Here is a 26,175-nt window from a genome sequence, read left to right on the forward strand (position 1 = left end):
CTAACAAATGCACTCTGATCATGGTAAAACTGTATTTCTTGAGGTTGGCAGCTTTTATTAATAACATAATGAGATCAAGAAAGAAAATGCATGAAACAGCTTTGGCTGCTTGTGAAGGTGGTCTAAACATGTAACACCCAATTTAACCTTGTTTTTTATGTGCACAAAGTGAGAAATCAAATGAACTGAATCACTGAATTTGTAATTCTGTTATGGAGAATGGAATTATGGTAATTTGGCTGAGCATTCAGCTGCATTGTTTAAAGGGTGAGCGGATTAAAAGAGGCAGTGGATGGCTAATATCGCATCATAATGGGATGGAGCATGAACCCACCCAAGAACACAGTGTTCATCGAGGCCCCCCGCAGTGCACCCAGGCTCATTATTGTTGCATTGGAAGAGCCTTCACAACTGATTTTCCTCCAGAGAGACTCACCTGCAATGTCCCTCAGTAAAAATCCATTACAACAATAAGAAATCATAAGTGTTTAGTTTTTCTTAATGCAGTCTCATAAAATACCCTTTTCCTAAATGGGTTTGATAAATGCTGCTTTAAGAGGACTGCTTGATGCCTGCTGTTCTGGCAGATTAGGAGCACAGTATTTAATGTTATAGCAGAGAATGTGTGTACTTGTGCATGCAAAGTATGTGTGGATTTAAAAAAAAAAAAAAAAAAAAGGACTACCAATGAGGTGTATATTTCCCCAGTGCTGCCATTAAACTTGTGTCTGCATAAATGTGGCTCAAAGTCACAAAATGTCTTGTAGTACTTACCGCACTGCTGCAGGGAATATCCTTGACTTTGAGCCAAGCCAGGTCCAGTGTGCCCTCACCCTTGTAGCACGACTGCAGCCTCTCCTTGATTTTCTCATTGATCTTCCGCAAAGAGAAGACACACAGTGCAGAGTCCTGTGAGGCCTGGCGTGGACGCCTCTTTTGGCCTTTTGAGAAGACGGCGAACAAAACGTCATCATCCGGTGCCACATCTAGTGAGCGTGCCAGGATAGCACCAGCTTTGGACAGGTAGGCCGCCTCGAGTAATCGGTACTCCACGTTGCCGCTAATGCATCCAATAGGCACCTCCACATAGGAGTTGAAGGCGGTGTCTGCCTTGCAGAGGCGGACTATCTTGGAGGTGTAGACCTGTTCCCGACCGGTAGAGGAGGATCCAGTGGTTGGCCCACCCCCCATTTCAGGCTGCAAAGTCAGGAAATAGACAAAGTTCCCACTGGCAAAGCCATAAATGTAGTATATGTCAAAGTCTGGGATGACAGTGAAGGTGTCTGAAGGAATCTTAATCATAGAGGCCACAAACTCGTCATGGAAGACATAAGCAAACATGCCATCCTCCTCCGAGTTTCTGGCCAATTTGCGGCTAGAGATGGTAGGGAAGTACTCTGGTTTGCCATCCACTGCCGTGGCTACAAAGAGCATGTCTGGAGAGGCATTTCCATATGATACAATAACACCAAACACAGAGCCACTCTCATTGACACCTGAGAGGTAGTGCTCCTTCTTGTGGAAGGGCTCTCCCAGTTTGAAAAGGTCATCTAGACGGAGGAGTTTGCAGATGCCCTGGTAAAGGCTGCCACAAGCCAGCAGCCGGTTCTCCCGATAGTCCATCAGAAGCATCTTGTTGACATTGTTGGTGAGTGTAAGTGGCTCACTGCAGGGCTGGACAATACGTGGTGGGTAGCACTTCCGGTTGTCTTCATCCGGGCCGGTCTCGTGGGACACCTGGACCTCCAGGCCCGGGGACAGTTTGTATATGCGATTGACTGCTCCCAAATAAACATTGCCATTGCGATAGTCCACTGCCAGATGGTTAAATGTCCACTCAGGGTTCTCAGCACGAAATGATGCATACTCCTCCTCCTGAAGGGATGCTGTGATCACTTGGGAGCCGGCACTGTGAGCCTGTGGGGCTTGCACCACTGTTTGTGATGTCACAGGAAGCGCCAGACTGGACAGGAAGCAGCATACAAAAAAGCAGGTCCGTGTCCTGGTGAGGGACGTCATGGCTGTTCTGAGGCTGGGAGTGGTGAGGAGAGGGAAGGAGGCACAGTCCAATACTGTCGGCCAATCGGGATCAAGCCTCTCTCGAGATGGAGGACATTATGTACCTAAAGAGTGAAGAGACAAAACTCAGTCAAAAACAGCATCATGAACATAAACCAAATATTAACACACATTCAAGGAAACTGTCGCACGGTATTGATGGATATACATTATGCATATGAAGACTGTATGATGTGATCTATGTTCTAATTTTATCTGGCACAGATTAGAGCAGAGCATCTTTACAAAGAATAATGAGGAAAACAGGTGAAGAGGGCACACACTTGAGACTGTAGCACAATCTATAATTAGAAAAGAAATGGGCTAGACAGAAAAAGGAATGAGGCTGAGGCACAGTAGAGGTTTAAAAGGCAGAGTGTAGAGACAGCTTCAGCCAATAGGATCAGTCTATGGATTGAGTAAGGGGACAGAAGAGGAGGAGTAATGCATCGTCTCAGAGGAGGTGATCAGCATGGCTCTGCACCATCTCTCTGCATGGACCCCTGCCTCTCAACGCCCCTCCTTGCCTTTCTGCTCCAGCCGCTATGCACCTAATTGATTCTCCCCTTGGAGTAGCAATTTGCATGCTTTGGCGATTTCTCTCTTTTCTCCCAATAGGGCAGCTCACCTGCTGACACTGCTAGCAGAGAGAAAAGGACCTTCTTTCTCTTTTTAACATACCTACACACACACACATACACACAGAGACACACACACAGAAGCTTGCACACACACAAAGTAGGTTTATGGGCAGAGGAGGAACAATTAGGGAGGAAATGCAAGTGGTTGCAGAAATAAGCATCCCTATAGTCCTTGGGTCATTTGCAAAGTCTCAGCATTACACATACAGCCGTAGCAGACAGACAGACACACACACACACACACACACACACACACACACACACACACGTGTAAAACCATGCCAATTTAATGAACATTTTGCAGGTGGTGGGCAGAACTGTTACATCTATACTGTCAATGCACCCAGCACACAGTACCACACACACCAGCTCAGATTATCAAGGGGAAATGACAGCATTTCCTGTAAACATGGTGGTCCCCTGTGTGTTCCCACTCATTAGGCCTCTCCAATGGCAAACTGTGTGTTATGAGGAGTGGTGTTCACCTGCGTAATATCCACACACTCACGTGAATGAAAGCCCTGCTAATCCAAATAACATTAAGCACTGGAAGCTGGTGCGTTCAACCTAAATTCAACCCTAAATAGAGGGATTGCAGTTGTGATTAAGGTAGTATTTTGATCAAAATACGTATTGTGCATGGTGTTTGCAGTACAATCTAGCAGTATGTAAAAATAGTACAAGCAATACCAACATCTTTTCTTTTCAAATTCAATTTATAAGTCTTCATGCTGTTGTGTGAGAGGTACAGGGTGAAGACAGGAAAATGTTTGATGTGTCACTCACATCAAAGATATGCTTGAGTTTGTTTGTCAGACTTAATGCAAATCTCCATCAGCAAAACAGACAGGTTTACTGAGCAATGTCATGCTTGTGTTTTAGCTCAAAGCAAAAGATACAACAGTGTATAAAAAATAAATAAGAAAAATTCCAATATTTACATAGCACAGCACCAAAAAAAGTTTCTTGAAATAACTAAAAATGCACAATTACTTTTTTCACAAATTTTCTCTTCACTCATTATAGCATAAAATTCCATTTATCTTAAAGAGTCTTTGTCTTACAGCTACAGTTGATACGTTTTATGATCATATTTGCTGAAACTATCACTACATCAACAAGTCAGAGAGTCTGTGAAAAAATGCCTCCAGCGGCAATTGTTAAAATCTACCGCGGCTCACAGACAACAACCAATCAGAGCCATAGAGTCTTTAAAGCAGCTGCCAATCATGTCAATCATCACTCATGAGCTAAGCTGTAAAATGAGAAAGTTTTTGACATGGCTGCCATGTTTGCTGCACAAACCACCGCCCACTAGCTGCACCAAATTTCTCAGCTTACAGCTAAACAGTACACTAAAATATGTTCTTGGAAACACTTGAGGCAAGAAAAAGGCAAAGCAGTGACAGAATCTTGAGTCATACTTGATGTTTGACCTAGTTTGACCATGCAGTTCACAAGCAATGATTGACAGCTGCCTTAGAGACTCCTCAGCTGTGATTGGTTGCTTTCATTCATGTGCCGTAGCGCCATTAAAAGCAATTCAAGGGGGCAAAGGTTTACACAGATCATCTGTCAAATGTGCTTCTGTGTGGATATAGTGACAGTGTCAGCAAGTGACAAAAACTTATTTTGATCAAAGTTACTAACTACAGCTTTAAGATGCTTTTTTACTATGATCACGATGAACACTTGCACCTATAAACGGTGGTGCTGCCTGACAGTATCCAGCCAAAGATCTCATCTCAGGTTCATATCTAAGCAATCACAAGTTGTGGCGGTGTCAAAACGCAACCCCTCTGCAATCTCACCAATCTCCCCTCCATCTCCTGGCAGGCAGAGAGAGAAAGAACAGAGCAGACAGCCTCTCCACACATGATAAGAGGACCAGAGAGGATGATGAGAGGGATAAAAACTGATACAGAGATAGAAAAGGTGACGCGTGTGTTCAAATGTGTGTGTTTCTGCATGGAGGAGTGTGAGTCAAAGAGTGATCATTACCACAGCGATGACGCAGGCGTAAGGCAGGAGGGTGAAGAGAGAGACGGGGACAGGGAAATAATAATAATAGAAACATGCAAAATACCCTGCAGTCAATACAAATTCAGTGACATGTTATAAAGATGTTACGGTAAGTATCTAAACCCCCAAAAACTCTTTTGCAAAAGCAAAGTGTGGTGTGAGGTACAATCAACACACTGGGGAGTCTGGAAAAAAAATAACACTACCACATTCACCAAATTGGTATTTGCAGCAGGGCAATTGCAGTGAAAGGGGTTTCTGTTATTGTGCCCACCCACTAAAGAGAAAGCAGGTGTAAGAGAGAGAAACCGCAGAGAGGGAGAGGGTTAGTGAAAGGAGCTGGAAGCTGCTGCTGCTACTTGGGGAGTAATGACAGGGCAGTGAGCCCATAATGTTCCCCTAAAAATAAAGGGGAGCTGCAAATTAATCTCACACATGGAACAGCACTGGAGCTCCCATCTCTCATTTACCTAGCAGGAGGGATGGCCATAACAAAGTGTTCCTCTGAAATTCCCAGACAACTTTATTCAGCAGTTATTATTAATAGAAAAGGAGACAGAAAGGAAGGAGGGAAGACGGAAAGAGGCTATGGGGGGAAAGAAGGGTGTGAGACATAGTGAGAGACGGAGGGAGAGGCTGTTATACCACCTTCACATCCACCTATTCTCATGAGTATTAACACTACTGTGCTCTAACACAGCTGACATCCAAAATAAAACAAAAAAACACAAAAGAAAGGCTCCCGGGAGTCTCCCTTGAGAAATACATGGGACTTTTGCAAGCATAAAACACTAAAAAAATCTAAAAAGGGAAAAAAAGAATGACACTCATCAGCGGTACCCTGCAACAGCAGTGTGTCTGCCACATGAATCTGTTGGTGAAATGCAATTATCCTTGCTGACGGGGGGGACAAGCTCGTTTAGTTGCTGTTTGCCTTTGCCTGCTGATCATCAAGCGCTATTAATTAAAGCTTACTTTGGTTCTAAGGATTTATACATCAGACACGCGCACACACACACACACACACACACGGGGACTGATTATTCTAACACATAGTTTATCTTTATCCAGTTGCGTGCCATTAGTACACACCTTTTCCCTCGCCTGCTCTGAAATTAAGTGTTAATGTAAATGCACATTACAATAAGATGTGACGCTAGGGGTGATGATGTTTAAGATGAAGTGTTAATTACAGCATGGCAGTAAAATAACTTGTAATTACATTGTCAGAATAGTTTATCCACTTGATAAAAAATAATCATTTATGCTTGTTTTGACTGTGTTTAGACAAAACGCTTCAAATCTAGTTGTTAAAAATTGCCAGCCTGAGAATGTGGCCAATGCAAAAGGCAGCGTGGCTTCGAGTACTGTGACCTAACTGTTCTGGGCTCGCTGAAAGTTTTGCTAAACATCAAATCCATGAGCACACACAATCACACATTAACAGCGTCATAGACATCAAAGAGCACTAATGAATTTATGATAAGCACCACACTCTTTCCCCGACGTACACTTCGAGTATCGCTGGAACTGTGGGCAAAAACAACACTGTGTGTTTGTGTGCATTATCTCCATCTGTGAGACTCAAGACTGAGCACAAGCTCGGTCTTTGGAAAATAATTGGGATGTTTCTGTGTTCCCGTTTCGTTTTCTGTGTTTTTAAACGCTGTCAGCAGCCAGCCAGGAGGAATCACATGATAACTGTAAAACTGCTGCCTAAAAGGGAGACATAAAACGCATTTACATTCATAAATGTGTGACTTCACCAATTAGGGTATTATCCTGTTTTCAGGGGAAACGGTGAAATGTGGTTCAATTCGAGGAGAGGAGAGGACACAGAAAAGAGGAGAGGAGACTTTTTTTTACTTTTAGGAAAGAAGAGAAGAGGAGGAGGAAAGGGGAAGAGAGGAGAGAGAAGACAGGCAAGGAAAGGTGAGGAGAGGAGATAAGAGGGGAAGGGAGGAGATGAAAGGAATGGGGAGGAGAAGAGGAAGGAGAAGAGAGGAGATGAGGAGGAAGAAGAAAGAAGAGATGAGAGGGGAGGAGAGGAAAAAGGGATTCAAGAAGAGGATGGTAAAGGAGAGAGAAGAGAGGAAGTAAAGGGGAGGAAAGGTGACAAGGAGAGGAGAGAAGAACGACAAAGAGGGAAGGAAATGAGAGAAGAGGGAAAGGGAGGAGATGAGAGGAAAGGAGAGGACAAGAGGAGGGAGATGAGAGGAGGAAAGGGAAGGAGAGAAGAGAAAAGAGTGGAGGGAAAGGAGAAGAGGGGAGGAGGCTGAAGGAGAGGAAATTGAAAAAGAGGGGAGGGTAGAAGAGAGGAGAGAGGAGAAGAGGGGAGAAAAGGGGAGGAGAGGAGGAAAGGAAAAGGGAGGAAAGGAGAGCAGACAGAAGGAGAAAGGACAAGAGAGGGGAGAGACAAGAGAAAAGAGGGGAGGAAGCCTGAGGAGAGGAAATGGAAAAAGATGGGAGGGGAGAAGAGGAGAGAGGAGAAGAAGGGAGAAAGGGTGAGGAGAGGAGAGAGAGAGGAAAGGAGAGGAAATGGAAAAAGAGGGGAGAGTAGAAGAGAAGATGAGAGAGGAGAAGAGGGGAGAAGAGATTTATTAGTTTCTCTGGATGTGTCTGAGCTCCATCAGGTGAAGTGGCATTGCCATGGCTACACACCAGAAATGTGTTGGCAGATGGATAAAATGTGTTTTACCCACCCTAAAGCAGATGACAGTTTTTCTGCACCGTCTCTCACACATACATTTAGTCTGGCTGTCAGAAATATTGCTTAAAACTTCACACAAGATGCAAACACACAAGTTGGGTTCAAAGATCAACTGCTACAGATTGTTCTGTTTTAGACAAAGTATTTTGATGCTGCAAGGCTAATTTCAGGGACAACAGTATTAGGCAAAGCTATTATGGATATGTCATGAGCCATTCTGCTTTGGCAACGACTGTGTAACAGAGAGCCGAGGCCAGACATGACAATCGGAAGAGACACAACGAAAAAAGCAAGCCTCGACAAAATAATCCCCTGCTATTTATAGTCTGACGGAGGGGAGGCATTTATGTTGAAGAAATGACTTGGAATTGAAGAAACTGTCAAAGTCTTTGGTAAACAGCTTAACATCTCACAGTGTGTAGAAATGTTTAAAAATAACTATCACATTCATAAAAACACTATGAGTCAAATGGGATTAGGAGATTATGAGTGAGTAAGTAGTAGGGTAATTACACATAATCCTTTATATTCATAAAGAAAAAACAGATTTTTGCACACTTATCTAAGGTAATCTGTCACGGGGTGAAAGGAGGTGAATGAATGACAGTTGCTAGCTCGCACAGATGATTTTGATTTTCAACCAGCTTTGTGTCAAAACAATATGGGTAGTATGTGTAAATGAACTGTGGTAAACTTCCCTCATCTCACCAGCGACCAGATCTCCCTGCTCATCTCTCAGCTCAGATTTTTGTTGACTCTAGGTCTGTTGCTTGAGCTACAGATTGTACCGCCACCACAGACACAAAGAGTATAGAAGCGGATTTAGAGAGAGACCCCTTTCTCTCTGTCTCTCGCTCAAACTCAGACTAAACTCAGTAAAACTAGGCAATGCTGATCCAATATAAATCAAGATTCTGTTACTGCATTGTAAAGGTGGGGGGGATTGATACAGCATAGTATCACAATATTTTTGTGTGATCGTATTGTCAAAGAGTGCCAAGTATCGATTTTTTAAATTGTATAAATTATTAATATTAAAAATACAAATTAAACTTTAGGTACCCTGCTAGAATAATGTAATCAGTTGCTTTTTTAAGTCCTATAAATGCTGCAAAAAATGTCTGGAGTGAGATGAAAACTTTATCTAATTAGATAAAACAGATGTTGACAAAGTTTTTTGGGGGGACATAATTTACAGTTGAAATAAGGAAATATATCGCAATGTATTTTATCGTAATACTCAGCATATCGGAACATATTTAAAATCGCAATGATATTCTATCAAGACTTGAGTTTTGTGATAATATATCGCGGATCCTCTGGTTATTACCAACCTTACTATATTGGTTTCTTTTCTCCCAGCATTACTTCAGAAACATATTTTAGTGTACCGTTTGGCTGTAATGTGAGAATTTGTGAACAGGAAGTGGACGCCATACTATTTCCTGTACTGTAAAAAACAGGCTGAAAAAACTGACATCTAACAGTACAACTAAGCAGTACTGATCAAATATGAACCAAGATTCTGTTACTGCATTGCCTTATTCTCTCTTAAAATGCTTTCAGAAACATATTTTAGTGTACTGTTTGGCTGTTATGTGAGAATTTGTGAACAGGAAGTGGGCGCCATACTATTTCCTGTGCTGTAAAAACAGAGGCTGAAGAAACTGAGATCAAACAGTTAATCTAAGCAGTACTGGTCAAATATGAACCAAGATTCTGTTACTGCGTTGCCTAATTCTCACCTGAAATGCTTTCAGAAACATATTTTCGTTTACTGTTTAACTGTAATTCAAGATCATTTGTTACCAGAAGACAGCCGTATTGTTTCCTGTGGCAAAAAGGCCAAGCTTGCATTACGTCACCCACCAGCAGGTACGTTTATTCATCCAGTGCAGCACAGTGCATTCTGTTGGTTGTAGGTTTTGTAACGCAAGAGCAAATACCACATCCCTTTCTCTCTGTGTTCTGTGGTCACGTAGCACCAATTTCAAAAGTATTTATGTCTTTCTTCTGCATAGACAGCCTAGTTTTATGAAAAGACCATTTTGCCTGCAGTAAAATACTTATTAAAGACATAACAAACAGACATAAATGCAGTATAGAAGCACAATGCAGACACAAATTTAAAAGAGACTGAAAAGAATGTGGAGAAAAGTACAGTTTAGCAGGACCCAGACATCATGCAAAGTGAAAAAGGAGGTCAGTGAGATTTTTTAAAAAAAAAAAGTATTGGAGAGCATGTCTTACTCCAGCTACAAGAAGGTCAGTCAGTGCTGTGTCAATTTGCTTAGGGAGATAGAGGGAGAGATAACTGGGTGCATAGATGGACGTAAGATACTCGTGACACCTCTCATGCTTGTACAAAATGTTGTAGCTGGCATTTCCACTGGATCAGACCATCACCTTCACTGGGAGAAGTCATACTTGCACCCAGCAAGATTTTGTTGATTGCGTTGAAATAAGTCCATCGCCAGGCACCTGGAGTACCTAAATACTGCAGTTGGTAGGTTATAATAGTCTAGTCTGGTTTTATCTGGTTTGTGAATGCATTGTTTTAGGAGTAATTAGAGAAGCTATTTAATACAATGAACAATTTTGTCTGTTTTTGCTGTAAATGTATTTTTATGCTTATTTGTTTATTCGTTTTTACTGTTTTCATGGGACGAAAGGGCCTTTCGAGGCTTTTGCACACTGTGGATGGTTTTGTCAGCCACGGCTGTGTATTACAGACATGCATCTTTCTGGTTGACATGATATCAGCTGGCAAGGGTCAGGGGTGGTGGATTGCTGCTGTAGTATTTTTACGGCTCTCATGAACACTGCTTCAGGCTATGCACCTGCTCTTTTGAGACTGCTAAACTGCTACCATGAGGTCTGCTTGGCAGCATGGGGTTGTAAGGGATTTTTGAGGTGCATTTATTGAGACTCTTTCTGATATGTTTGTGGTGGCTGTTGGTCTGGGATATGATGAGTCCTGGTTGGAAGGATTTTGGGTTGCAAGTAGTAGTAGTAGTAGTAGTTTTGGTGGTGGTAGTAGTATGAGATCAGCAAGTATCAGCGTTGGCATGACACTCAGCATGGGAGAAGAAAAGTCAGAAATGAGAGCAGAAACAAATGATTGAGGGATCAAGAGTAAGACAGGAAAGACAGAAAGAAAGACAGTGACACAGTGGCACATGAAGAAAAAGAAAACAAGCAGACAGAGATGTGTGTCCCAGATCAGTAGATGTACTGACTGGAGTGGTGAAGCCCCCCCCCCCCTCCTCTACCCCCGAAACCTCTAACCACCCTCCTTCCCCGCTGAGCTCTGGCACTGATCAGAGGAATAAGTGTCACTCTGCATCGCAGCCACACACTGGGACTGGAGGAAAACACAGTGTCCCTGCACTCACAGAGCATAATCACAATCACAAATGCACACACTCACACACACACAGGCTCGCCAACCTACACACAAATATCCAGACCACAACGCAGCAAGACACACACTCCAACTTGACACTTCTGTATAATATACACACACAAACACAGTGAGCATACAGAGCAGGAATGCCCCCCCAACACAGGGAAACTGGCATTATACCTTGGCACCAACAACAGTACATTATGCCCCCCCAACTACAACACTGGCAAAAACAAATTAAACTAGAGCAAAGTAAACTGAAGCTTTTTCAGCTTGCTGATGGCTGTGGGGAAAAAAGCACAGGCCTCTGCTATCCAAGCATGCAGCTCAGGAGAAGCTGTAGCTAAGAGAGGACCCAAACAACAACAACAACAACACATACAGCGCAGCCTGCCTGCCTGCAGGAATAAGAGAATCAGCAAGGGACAGGAGGATTCATGACTCATTATTACCATTCTGACAACTTGAACATACACACTTTCTCTTTCACAGAAATCCAATTATATATTACTTGAGAGTATAGACTCGAATGTTTGCACAAATATGCATAAGTCTCCATATGAATGCAGACACATAAAAGCACCATTTCATTGCTCTCACAGGACTCAAGAAAAGCTCACACACAAACATGCATACACACATTTTCGCTTAATCTTGCAATCATGATTATTTGTCTCAGTTTATAGAAACAAATTATACAATTGCATTTTTGTTCCTTATCTTTTTCTGGTGGGTATTTGCAAAAGCAGCAGCTGCTAACAATTAGGCCTGTCACACAGAGTTCCTGCAGACTTTTTAATGTCAAATTTAAGACGTTTTAAGACCTTTTTAAGACCTCAACAAAGAAAAATTAATACCATTTGACACCAACAAACAGCATTAACACACGGCAGTAACCATCACATTCACATCTCATCGGTGCTCCAGTGCCTGATGCTTTAACGCCCATCGTCCCAAGTTTTTCAGTACATCTTCTAAGTCACATCGATGTCGTTACTTGTGACTGTGTTACGAGTAATAAAATCATATAACTAGATACAGTAATAGGTAGATTTGATTAGGTATTCAGACATGTCTCCGTCAGTCTAAGTTTTTCATCTCAAAATTTAAGACTTTTTAAGACATTTTATGGCCTTAAATTTTCATAATCAAATGTAATACTTTTTAAGACTTTTTAAGGATCTGCAGGAACCCTTTCACAATAACTACTTTTGTTGGACAATATGTGGCTAACTGATTTGTCATTTTAAGACCATTTTATGCCACTGATATAACGATAATATGACAGCAATATAATGTAAGGAGACCCTTTCAAAGAGCAATGAACTTTTAATTTGACCAAAAACAACACCAAAATGTTTCTCAGCATAGTTTTTACGTTGTTTACCTGGCTTAGGCACCATGAATAAATGCTAGAGTCTTTTATATTTTTCTATCTTTCTATTTTTGCTGACCTCAATAAGTCAACAACACAATTATCGTGACAGGCCTACTAACAATTGTGTTCATTCTTACACAATAATTAAAACTAACTTTTGAGGGGGGAGCTACAACCCTTTTCAGGCCAATGACAGGCCTTAACAAACCCATCACTGTGACTGAATTCCATTATTATCAAGCGCAGCAAGAGAAAATTAAGATGCGTACTGTAATAAATCATCACTTTGCAGCCATATCATTCACACTCGAGCCCGTGAACAGACAAACTTAAGTGATGATGGAGTGATCAGGTCTAACATGCCTATCAGGCTAAGATAACCCCCGCTGATACACAAAACAGATGGCGCACTCATCTCTCTCAGGAAGGCAGCAGCAGAAGAGAGAAAAAGGAGGACAGAGAGGATGGAGAGAGAAGGCGGGGTGTCCTTGGTTACATCAAGACGTGGATTAGCAGCATGGATTACTGTCACTAGATACCCCTGTCTAGATCGGGGTTAGGAGGTCTAATCCACCACGGAGCTGTTGATATTACAAAGAAAGCCTTTGGATTGTACTGTCAACAGGGTACATATCATATGAATGACAGGAAACTGACTGAGAGACTCTGACATTATGTACTACAGATGTAGCAATCATCCTAGTGTTTACAAGCAACAACACGCTGCAAATAATACATTATGTTTAATTATTAAAGCGAGTATTGAGTCTTTAGATCTGCACCTACAGTATACAAGGATACCTCTCCCTGTTCAGAGTTTATACCAGACTGATTTGCAGTTCATGACAGCTGCAAAACTAATGGATTACATCGAGGAGCAATACTTAATATGAGCTTATATGACTGGCTGCATATTTTTAAGCATTTCTTGGGTCAAACCAGAGTTTAGTTCATATCGACTTACACTACTAAATTACATGCAAAAAAAGTGTGTCAAGTACAAACACATTTTTGGTGCCACACATATTTTCTTGCTAGCTTGCTGTCTATCTTTCTGTCTCTCTGATTCGCTCTCCTAGAGTGAATCAGAGCATTTCAAAGAAGGGGTCTAGGCAAAGATCCAACTGGACAACCCCTCTGGATTTTAGAGAAATAGCTGACATCTGCCCATCCCCTTTCTTCGCTCAATCTCTTTCATTTTTTGCCACTCCTTCTCTTTCCCCTTTTCACGTCTGAGACTTGCTAATCCTCCTTTAGAACGATGGGGTTCAAACACACTCGTTTTTCGAGAGGCAGGCCCCTCCAGAATGTTTTCCGTGCAGAAATAATAATCTCTGCATTGCGTCTTTTGTTACAATATCACTAGTGGTGTTACTACACTGCAAAGAGAGCGGGGACTGACACAGTCCTTGAGGGAGTACAGCACTCAAACAGTCCTTGGTTCCAAAGTAAGGTCACTCAAACACACACACACACTGAAAAACTACACACACACACACACACACACACACACACACACACACACACACACACACACACACACACACTTGGCTCGGGCTGGGCCTTTGTGCAGTGGGTGCTGATGCAGGCTGAGATTGGTGGAGTGTGTTATCATCAGTGCAGATCAAGAGGCTCTAATGTCATTAGGAGGACTGTTGAAGAGCCCACCGGCCGGCCGTCAGCACCTCGCTCTGATTGGGTTAGGCTGCGGCAGACTTCCTGAAAAGGAGTGGCCTCTGGGTCTGACACAGAGCACATGTGACCAGAGAGGGCCATTTACAGGGTGAACTTAATGAAGCTCTGAATTCAATTAGGATGACTGAGTCCCGACACACGGGAAACTCATCAGTGAGCATTAGGGACTGTAATCACACAAATTATTAGGACTGAAAGAGCTTCATTTGCACTTATTGGCTGCAGAGAATGCAGAATAACAAACTAATAGGTTGCCTGCAATCACATGACTGATATGACATGCAAAATTCAGATGAAGGGAAGGAAGTGATAAATCCATTGCTGTGTGAATTAGATATGACTACATATAAGGGTTGGTATCATCAGAAAACAGAAACTCATATTGGACGTGATCCATACAAAATCAAGAAAAGTGATTTTTCCCACAACTTTACCCATTTGCCCGGCGTGAACACGATCATCATTACAAAGTACCTCATCCTCCAGACCTTCTAACATTACTAACACTACGCGGTAAGAGTCTGTTGGACCTATAACTATTTTGCATACGGTTGTGCGGTCTTGTCTCTGGCTGGGTGAGTAAATGTGTATAACTGTGCACCAATAACAGATAAATGTTACTAGGTAATGGTAACTAATTTTAGCTTCTACTTTCTACCTACTAGTTCAACTGTTCCCAGTGGTTTGGTGAAACACCCTTCAAAATCTGGGACGTGGCTAAGAACACAGAGAGGTTAGCACAGGACTTTGTTATTGCATCCAGCCCAAGACTTAAAACAGAGGTTTTTGATCCACATATGCCGCACTTTTGTCAGTTTTGTTGTTTTTGGGACTTAAAGCGGCCTTTGTTTTTTCCCAATGTCATCAATTGAGAGCACCCATAAACAACACAAATCAAAGGCATCTGTGCAGTGTTAGTAGTCTTTGCCTCCAGCTGCTTGCCCTCCATCTGGACACCACACCGATGTGTGATGTCGCATGCAAAGAAGCTCTAAGTAAAACAAAAGACCACATCAACACAGGTTAAGCTGATGGCCACTGCTGCACACCTGACTTTGACCATTTTGACAAGCGATGCTTTTAACAGTCGCTCTCTAAGATGGAGTGTTCTCAAAATGCTTGAGAAATTGAAATGTGAGGATGAGAAGGGTGAAGCAGAGCTTTAAATATTTCCCTTTAATCTATATTTAAGAAGAAGCACACATGACATATTTTATGTTAACAAAGAGGATATCCTCTCCATCATCCTTCTGAACTGCCCCCTAGTTATAGCCGTGTTGTGCCATAAAAGCTCGCTCGGAATCAAAAGGCAGAGATATTTTGCTGTAATTACTATAAATGCAGCCAAGAATCCTTCTTAAATGGTGTTGCTAGGCACTGTCTGACAGCTGCTTTCACAGAACAAATTCAAAGCCTCTAGCTCTCTCTCGTTTTTCATTTCTCTCTCTTTCTCTCTCCCAATTCCCTTATTCCCCACGCTAACGGGCAGACAGGAATGCAGGGCCGTGTAGACAAATCAGCTCTCGCTTCCATCGGCTGCCCACTGGCACCATCTTAACTCCCAACACGTCTTCCCTCTCTTTCTCCATCCATCCATTCTTACTTCCCCGTACCTCTTCTCCTTCCAGCTTTCCCCTAGCTCTTCTGTTATTTCATGAGAGTGAAATTTCTGCCCCTCCTCTCTCTCTCTTTATCCCTCTTTGCCTTCATTCCCCTTGTTTTCTGTCTCATCTCTGGTTTCCAGTATCCCTTTTTCCTCTCGACACAGTAATTAATTATGAGTCGTAGTTTGCTTGAAGGTAGAATGACTGGATGTTTTGCTGCAGTATGAGAAACACTGAAACGAGACACGTCAGGGTGGTGCACTCTTGTGTGTTTGTGTGTATGCCTGTGTGTTTGGTCAAAGAGACAGAAATGGCTTTGCTGTCTGTTACCTTCAAGGCAGGCTGTGCTCCTGCTCAACAATCATGGAAGTGCTTGTGTCTCTCTGAATCAGAGCCTTACTGCTGCATGCACATGGCCAATATTACTGGCCAATTTCAGCACATCACAGGCATATCAATATCAACATATACAGTATTTTGGCTGATAAGGACTACAATTTGGCAGCACAGAAACACGATAGATAAAGTAAAGTATGTAAGAAATATTGTTGCTTTTGCCCATCAGAGAGCACAGAGGAAGTTCTTATTAAACTCTCAAATGTTCTGCCCAGAACATATCTTGGTCACAGTCCTTATCCAAATTTAATGAAACCCTAGCAAGTAGCTTTTACAGACTTTTCAAACTCTCAAAAACTAATATCACTGTTCATTGCCTTGAAAATTCAATGTCAAGTATCATCAATGGGATAACACACTTTTTCTCAACACTGGCAACAGTCCAACCAGACACACCAAGGTTGTGTTAGACTTTTCTCGTTGTCTGTCATTTTGATAGACAGGGTCATAAAAATCCCGTCATAATCTATTATTAGGCCCAAATCAGATACAGAACGTTTTAGCAGCATGGAGTTGCTTTTTGTGGGCCAACTGTTTTCAGTGAGAGTGAAGCATTTCGCATGCCACTTTTGCGTTGCTGCGCACCTCACAATTTTTCACTATATACCGCTCACATTTTTGCAGGACCGCCCTGAACGCCTTTAGTTGAGAAAACTTAAACTGAGAGCAGAAAAAGTGCCCAACGTCATCTGCATTTTTTCCCATTATATTATCAGATTAATGGAAAGGTCGTCCTTCTGTGGTGGCATGTTTGCAGAGCACCATGCATGGTTTGTGCTACCTAACTTTTAGCATTGTCCTTAGCGAGCGACAACACGTATCTGCACGAACTGTGGTCTCAACTTCTTTCTTGCATTTTACCAAATGTCATTAGGCCCAGTCATTGACAGCATATTGTCAAACTGTACCCAACTCATCTTAAAATAAGTCTCAATTTCTCATCTTTCTAAAGCTCCCATATACTCACATGGATCTCTGTTTCCCTGTGTCCAACATACTATTTGAAAACAGACTCTCACCCTCAATTGGAGCCAAAACAGGTGCCCTCCACCAGTGTGGCAGTGTGGTGCACCTTGCATTGTGCAGTTTGCAAAACGTACTCTGTCTAATCAGGGCCTTACCCGCCATTCGTAATAATAATAAGACATATTTAATGGTAATTTTTTTATAATTAACATAAAACAAGCGTATAGATTATGCATTTGGGCATGAAGTGAAAAGATAAACAGAGATACTGACCTTGCAAAGACACTTGCCGAGACATTTTACAATGGTACGAAGCCATAAAGCCAACCAATGCAATGGCTAAAGCTAGCTAGGCAACAACGTCATGCATGCTAAATCAAAGACAAGACTAGACAATAGCTAATAAATATACACATGTCAACTTGGCAGGGGTGAGAATTACTTAAAGTTACAGCAGATTGCCCTCAGTGCTCTTAGCTGTCAAAGTGATGGACAGCCCCCAGATTTTTTCGTCCTTGTTCTTAAAAAAAATCACTCAATAATGGAAAGTATTTGCTTAACCCAACCTCTAAGGCACACACAACCGCCAATACAACCAACAACCCCTTCTAAGCAGGCATCCACACACAAGCATGGTGTGACCTCTGAGGTTTTAACCTTCATGCAGTCAGGCTTGGCGAGTTGTGGTTAAGACTTGATTTCCAGCAAAGGTGACATCCTTAAAGCTCCGCTTTCACATTAGCTCTTCACTCTTCCTCTCCCTTCCCTGTCCCTCTCCCCTTTTCCCTGCCTCTCTCGCTCAGCAATATCCAAGCATGTCAGTGCCACTGAAGCAGGTAATAAATCAGGAATTATAACACTTCATTTTGCACACAGCACACTTTGGGCCTCCAACCATAATAATACATAGCTTATGTAAGACTGTGGAATGGAGGTTATGTGAATGGGGGGAGTGAGCTGGTGAAGCCCCCGAGTAAGCATGGAGGAGACCAGCATGAAGTGGAGGAGGAAGATTGTATGATCAATGTAGAACCTCAAGTTCTTTGATAGATCTTCCTTTGGTTAAGAGTCTACCTTATTTGGGGTGGCCCCTCAAACACAGAGCTTCAAGAGGTAGCAATTATTAATGCTATTAATCACAGTGCTTTTCCTGCTATGACATGCCAAAATGTCTGCTGTGAAAAAGCCCTGTGGACACATAGACACACTGGCAGACAGGAAACCCTCCTACACACAAATTCACAGAAGCTCAGAGCCTAAGGGAAGGCTGCAGAAGAGCTGGATAGCTGTGGTCCAGGTTGAGACAAGCCCAAAGACGACCGGTACCTTGAGGGGAAGCGCATGTAAATTGTCACCATAACATTTAAATACCCTCAGATCTAAACCTCTGAAGTCATGGAAAAAGAATATGAAAAACAAATGTGTATGGCTTGTATTTGAATGTGGCCACACAGAAAGAACAAAGGAACCCACTGAACTGTCAAATGCACCACAACACCATCAGTGTCACAGTCTTGCACAACACACATTTCTGTTGTTTAACTAACCGCTGAAAACTGACTTTCACAATAATCCAGGACAGCTTTAGTCAAGTAGTCCCCTTTTAAGATGTATCTGTTTCTATCCTTTTGATTTGCAATATGTGAATCAATCATTATATTAACTTATATGAGTCACACTTTGTTTTTCTAAGTAACCATTAACCATTAACATCCAGTTATACTTTATTATTTTCTCTACATAGAGACATTGATAAAACTGTCTGAATGGTGTTTACTTCCAACTGGTTACAGCTTGTGTGGTGCCAGAAAAAAGACGTTATCAATACATGTCACAATAACTGTTTCTAAACGCACTCATTGGCTAAATCAGGCTTTCTGGCTGAACAGCTGTGAACAGGATCAGACCTGCCCCAGTACAGATCCTTCGTCATGACAAATGAAGCTATTGATCACCAACCACACAGGCAGTTTTACACTCTTATTTATTTATCTTTAAATCTAGTCTGTTTCTCCCTCTAAATCCTTTTTTCAGTGACCTGTCTGTATCCGCCGCTTTCCCTGTCTTCTTCTCTTACTGTTGCCTAAGACAGCTAGAGCAGACTTGACCTCTGAGATTAACTTCTTAGACATGAAAGCTTGATAATTTAGAAGGCTTTGTGGTGATTATAATAACATGCTAAACGACTGCTTTAATTTTTCTCTGATCCCTCACTCTGCTTCAACACTTTATTTTTTTTTCACGTGTCTTTCCGGTATGCGTAGGCCTGTGAAGATGTGCACAGATGTGCAAGCGTGCAAGCAAATGTGTGTGTTACTGTGTGTGAATGTGTGCTGTGAGCTCAGTACAAAGGACAAGGAATAAACTATTGGACAAAAACAGTTATATTAATCCGTCTTATCCCATTCCATCACACACACACAGCTACACACACACACACACACACACACACACACACGGGAGGAGCACCATCCACATCTGTGAGCTCATCAGTGCAGCGGTTGAATTGGTTTGCTTGAAGCGCATGGATTACAGCTTTCCTTTATAATCCGTACTGGTGATGAAGAAGAGTCTTAAAGATCTCTGCTCCTAGTTTACGACGGACAGCTGGAATAAGGTCAGTCGCCTGGCCTGTAGTGCCCTTTTAAGTTGTTATTTCCTTAATTTCTGTAATTTGTTTTCTGAACCAAGATTTAATCACTACTATAATAATAAAACAATTACAAAAGTGCATTAAATTCAGCAAGAAACATCCTGTGAGCAGTCACATGTAGGAACTATTTTCTTTCATCTAGCATCTACTGCTGGTTCACCTTGCACCACTGCGCTAGCTAATGTTACAGCTCAGCCAAGGAGGAAGCCATTAATGTTTACATCATGCCGCTGTCACAGCATGAGCCTCTCGTCCATGAGTAGAGGCATGCTTCCGTCTGCACAGTGATACAATTGGTGGTTGTAGTTTGGTAGAAAGAAAAACTGCTCACAACAAGGTCTGGGGATTATCTCGAGTAACTGGGTCATGACTTCTGAAAAGAGGCATTACTCAAGAAGTTTTCAGATGTATTTCTTTGTGCACCGCATGCTGAGTGCCATCTAGTTCCATTATATTGGAGAGAAGGCAGACATCTCTGTCACTCTATAACTCACACACAAACAATCTACGCTGATAAAAAGCACTACAGATAGGAGGACAAAATATGAATATGAGATTTCAGGGTGAACTGTCCCTTTAAAATTCAGTGTCATCCCATTCAACAACAATACAAACTAAACTCTCACAAATTACCACTGACACAACGTCAATGGCAAACTAAACACTACATGGGACATCAATGCACTGCTATACAACGCAAGCATGACTCACGCTCAACATCATGGACCCCCAGCTTTGTGGCAGCCTCAGTCAGAAAGAAAAATATGACCTTATTTCCAACTCTCCCTTTAGAAAAAGTATGTGTCACACTTTTTCATCCTGTTCACATGTCCTTCCAGTGTAAATTACCTAGGTATAGGCCATGTGGGACAGATGGAGAATGTGGGACATGCTAGTGAAGACAGAATGTCGACACCTGCAGAGACTTGCAGCCCTGCATTAATGGTCTCAGAAAGCTGAAAAATTAGCAGTTTGACAGGACGTGTCAAAAGTGGCCCTCCAGCCGCGGAGAAATCCCATTTTTAAACAAATTCAGCAAATGGTGCTAAATTATAACTACTGCCTGAGAAAGAGCAAAGACAGAGAGACAGAAGAAGAAGAAACAGCTGGCGCGACTGAGCAGAAGAGGAGAAGTGTATGTGTCACTTCCCTGAAAGGTCAAAGTAAGAAACAAAGTCAAGTGTCAATGCTTTCACATAGCACAGAGAAAGTGAACTAACACTTGTGTCATTAGCATTAGAAGTGATGGTTTAGTCTTTTCCCCAAACTAAACATCTTCACACTCCATTCCAATTATCTCTAAACACTTAACTACTGTAATGCACAAAAACATTTCCCCTTTTTATGTCATTCTTTTGCGGTCTAATGAGGAAAGTATGTGTCTATCTAAACTACTAAAACTAATGCTGGCATGATGCCATAATAGTTGGTAATTGCCAGTAATTGTCAATAATTACAGCAAAGAGCCTCCTCTGGGCTTGTTGTGAAAATGTTGACAATGTTAATATTTATTTGACTGAGCCGAGTGATGCACCATGGGCATCATGCATGCAGCAGGTGCATGCAAACTCATGTCCGTTATGGTGAACTTAGCTAAATACACAAATAAATTCATAGAGATTCTGCAGCCAACACATTGGAGATCAAAGTGATGTTCGTGTTGTACTTAACACAAAACAAGCATTTTAACAATACGTGCTGTTGGACTCATATTTTTTTCTTGTTTTTCTTTCTTAATTAATTACATCTAAAAATGATTAAATGTGTGGGTATAAGTGTGAGTGTGTAAAAAGAGAATGATAATCTATTCAGTCATAAATCTGCACCGCAAGCCTAATGTCAGCGTCATACTTGGTCTGCGATGTCCCGGGGCACAAAGAGGCATCTGAGAGGAGGAGGGAAGAGAGGTCTAGTGGGACGAGGGCCATGATTAAATGATTCACAGACTCATAAATCCACTCTGTCATCATTCTGGAGGAAGCTACAGACTCATTCACACTTTTTTATCACTTACACACATGCACGCACAGATTACAAACCACAGGCTGTGTACAGAATCGCAGGGGAAAAAATTTCCCACTGCTACAAGAGCTCTTTGGACCAGTAGAAACACGGCTTGACTTGTTCTAGACTATTGCTGCAAAAGAAGGAAATGCACAGACTTGGCATTAGAAATTTGAGCAGTGTTGCAAAGCAGCCTGGGTCTATGGCTGCTGCCATTGGCTGTTGGATATGATGGGTGGGCTAACGCAGGTTTAAGAGAGCGAGCGCTGTCAACAGGTGTGGGAGTTGTTTTGCCTGTGAGAAGAGTTTTGCTACAGAGAAGGCTGCCAACCCTGTTTTTTTATATATCTAACAACCAATGTAAATTAGGTTATGTTGACATGGCCACAGATCCATAAATTCCCCTGGGCCGATTATAAGACAATTTACAACAGACAATCACATAGGACGCAATGTTTTCATGACAGTCGTTGAGACTATTGAAAATACATGACAAAATATAAATATTTCAGCAAAGGCCTTTCAATCATACAAGCAGAAAACCGCAGCAATTAAAGATGGCATCATTTCGTAATGTTTCAGGCACTTAATGAGGGTGCATGCATATTCTAGGTGTGTCTCAGAATAGCTTTTTATTGAATGTTATCATTAAAATTTAAAAAGACTATAATTAATAGGAGATTTAATTTGCTAAAAGAAATTCATGAACTGACAGTTTGACATCAATACTATAATGCGCACTCTGAATTCACGAGAAAGACATCTTTGAACATTAGCTGGAAAAATGCATGAGCCACTTCACAGACTGAGAGGTGGGTAAACTGAGTTCAGGCAGGTTTACACTCCATTACATGCCTTTCCACGGCCCCTCCCTCCCTCCCCACTGTTTGTCTCCCCTCAAACTTTCCCTCTCCCCTTAACTCCATCCTTCTAAGCCTATGGCATAAACACATCAGACAAGCTTTCTACCCAGCAGTCGTTCACAGTGGCAAAAGAGAGGATGCAAATTGTTATCCAGCGTTTTACCCCTCCTCTCCCTTCCTCCCCCCCTCCTCCTCCCCTGCTTTCGTCTCTCCACAGTTGGTCATGGACGTTTTTTTATACTTTGATTTTCTGCAAGCTTTACCTCATCGCATTGCTTTTCCCAGAGACATGGAGAAAAACCTCTTACACACACCGACTTACACATGGACAAACACACACACACACACCACATAACTTTCTGGTTGCCAGATTTGCCGGTGGGCCCACAACAACCCAATCAAAGCTCAGCTGGAAGGACTGCCATGACAATGCAGAACGGATGGACACAAAGGAAGGGGAGGGTGCAGGGAGGGATGAAAACCTCTCTCTCAGAACTTGTGGTTTCTCCACAGTTACATTTGAAGACTCAGAGAGAGAGAAGATGGCCTTTTTGTGAGCCAACAGAGGAAAAAAAAAGTCAGAGAGAGGATGCTTGATGCAACACAACAAAGTGGCTCACCTTTCCTCTTCTAGTCTGTCATGCGAGTATTGGAGTAGTGCTGATGTCTACAGAAACTCCCAGCGCTCTGTGTGGGAGGTGGCAGGAGGAAACTTGTGTACAGAAAGGCTTGGTTATGAAAGCCAGGACTTTGTCCACAGATACTAATGGACATATTGTTGCTGCAAAGTTACCTGCACTCTCAGCTATCTTTTCACTGTACGTGGTGCATTAAAGAAACAGTGTGTAAGAATTATCCGCAAAGGTCTCTTCCTCCCGGACCAGGTGATTGAAACTGAAAAACAGAATACAGCTGTTTCGCCCTACAAATCAGTGTTTCTCCAACACTTTTGGCATGTTGGAGATGTGCCGCTAGCCTAGAACCTGCTCATGTGTGCTCACCTTTTCTCTTAGAACAAATGATCCCGAGGTTCGGGAGGTTTTTACCGGGAGCCAAATTATCCGCAGAGGTTTCTTCCTCGCCAAAACAAATGGACCCAGTGTTTTAAACCAGTAAAACACTGAATAAGGCAGTTTAACCTTTTAAAAAAATCGGGGATATTTCTCTTGTCACAGAGGGGCTACGGACTACAGTGGCAGACGCGTAAACACCAATGGCCCTTTTTCTAGAGCCAGGGTTTGGGTTGCCTGTTACTGTAGAAACATGGTGGTACAACATGACAATATAAACGCCTCATTCTAAAGTAACAAAAACACAATGATTCTTATTTTCAGGTGCTTATACTAGAAAATATACTTATTATTAGGGCTGCAACTCACAATTATTTTCATTGTCGACTAATCTGTCGATTATTTCTTCGATTAGTTGACTAATCACTTCATTGAAAAAAATTTGTTAAAATGTTGAAAAATAGCGGTCTGTCTTTCCCAAACCCCAAAATCATGTCATCTAATGTCTTGTTTCGTACTCACACCAAAGGGTTTTAGTGGGGGAGTGTGTAAAGCTGCCAATATTTGAACGTAAGAAGCTGCAATAAGAGTATTTTGGGGTACTTTTATAGTACTTTTCTATGAAAAATTACTCAAACCGATTAGTTGACTACTAAAATAGTCACCGATAATTTTAATAGTCGATAAGTCATCGATTAGTCGACAAATTGCTGCAGCCCTACTTATTAGATTCAATTTCTGCCAATATATCCCCCTAAATGCTGCACACTGGACCTTCCACCTATACAGTATTTATAGGCAGACAGATATTCTCAGGTGCTCTGTCAACAATGCTATATACTGCCCTTTCTTGGGTACATGATTTTCTAAATTCAACTTCCTATAATTTAACTGTAATCCTAGAATAATAATAATCTGTGTTTTTTTTCCAAGATGACACTACTACATAAGCAATTATGTTCTGAGGAGAATCAAGTTAAAATTTGCTATGTTGGTTGTTTCTCACAGCAGTTTATTCTTTGGGTCCCCAGGGACCCCAGTCGGTGGTCCTTAAATATTTTGGCAGAATAAGAGTTCAGTAAAAAATCAGAAAAATAACTGACAGATTAATCGATAACAAAAAAAATGTTAGTTGCAGCTCTATCCTGCTCACAATTCTGAAACTAGATGGAAAAATATTGTTGCTGTTGCTCAGGCTAGTATGAGCACCAAACACTCCATCAATCACTGTTTTCAAATACACTTGAATGGTGGTAAAGCACCTCAAAATACAGGCAATCTAACAGTCAACAAGTAAATCAACAAGTATTGCCACCTTTCTCTCACTGCAGATGATGCAGAGGTCAAATGTCCATCACAGTATCAACCTATCATGTCTCTTTAGTGCCTCCTGCTATTTTTCAAGGCAAGCACAGCAGTGAGGACGATTTCTGTGGAGGGGCTCTCAGTTGACAAATCATGTTGCCATAGGAACACTGTTAGTTGCGTGGGTGGCAGGTAAGGATGCTGTGTGTCGCTATAGTGGAAAGATTTAATAGGTCCTCCCTATGCTGAGCAGGAATGCAAGCGTGAGATGGCAGTGAGCTCTCAGAGTTTAGCTCATATGACTCTCAGTCCTGACAACAGGGGTGGGAGTGAGAACTGATGACATAAGTCAAACATATGAGTTGATGGGTGATATCATGTGTGAGCAAACACATTATTCAGGTTGATGATTCATCCGTTTGGGGTGAGACAGAGAGGTTTATTGGGGTACAAGGCAAAACTTTCACAAGCCAGCGCAGTCACCCCTTTTCCTGGCAAGTTTAATCACAGCAATCAAAAATCAATACCCGTCAGTGATGAAAGTCCGAGGCTTAACCAGAATAACAAATGAAACACGTTTTCATTCCAGGAGAGCAACAAACTTCTCCCCAGCACTTGGCGAGAGTTGGGCCCTGGCTAAGAGTCAATCACTGCATTCGCACAGACACAAGCCATTCCAAATCCCATCAACAGAAGAAAAAAAAATACTCAAGAAAGGCAAAATCCCAAACTCAAAAGGGAGTAGCACACTGAGAGAAGAATAACACGAAAACCCAGTGTAAGCCTTGTTAAATCTCTCTGAACATCCCCAACATTATGCTGCTAGACTATGATATATCCGGGGGGGGGGGGGTGCAGGAGAAGGTGGGGTGATGCGGGGAGGGTATTACAGTAAAGCAGATCCTCCCCCAACCCCGCTGCCTTCTGGCTATAGCGCGGCAGGGGTCCTCCCTGAGCCCGCTGTTTCACAATTACTGTGGTAACACTGAATACTGATGCCCCCTGACACCACTGACACTCGGAGCAGACAGGAAGTGAGAGAGAGAGAGGGGGACCAGAAAGAGTGGAAATGAGTGTGTAGCGGTGACAACGGTGGTGAGACATATCATTAACTTTAAATCGTCTCGACATCCCAACAGATGGTCCCTCCTGCTAGGAAGCAATATTATAGTGTAAAAATATAGTAATCAAACATAGTAATCGCATTCTCAGCATGTTTTACGCAACACTACTCAATAGGGTCATCCCAACAGGGGTATGAAAACACTATCATAACAGCACTACACTTCAGTACGGACAAACTCTTTTAAATACCAGCAATAATACAGTCATTGTAAATGGCAATTTTAGTAAAAAAAAACCTCTAAACGCTGGTGTCGTTTTCTTATTATTTCTAAGGCGAGGTGGTGCTTTGAGTGTCCACAACCCATAAGAAGTCGCTGACCTCTTTTAGCACATAGCGCC

The 26,175-nt window shown here is 42.1% G+C and overlaps 1 protein-coding gene across 3 annotated transcripts in view; it reads right to left on the minus strand.

The window, feature by feature from the left end:
- plxna4 (plexin A4) overlaps nt 1–26,175 on the minus strand; it is a 317,597-nt gene that overhangs the window by 282,988 nt on the left and 8,434 nt on the right. For all 3 annotated transcript variants that reach the window (XM_050036454.1, XM_050036453.1, XM_050036455.1), the window contains exon 2: nt 775–2,123. In XM_050036454.1, coding sequence (XP_049892411.1) covers nt 775–2,019 — 1,245 coding nt within the window. In that variant the 5' untranslated portion in view covers nt 2,020–2,123. The remainder of the gene's footprint in view (nt 1–774; nt 2,124–26,175) is intronic.

This window comes from Epinephelus moara, chromosome 23, assembly GCF_006386435.1.
Source record: "Epinephelus moara isolate mb chromosome 23, YSFRI_EMoa_1.0, whole genome shotgun sequence".
NCBI classification, from domain to species: domain Eukaryota; kingdom Metazoa; phylum Chordata; class Actinopteri; order Perciformes; family Serranidae; genus Epinephelus; species Epinephelus moara.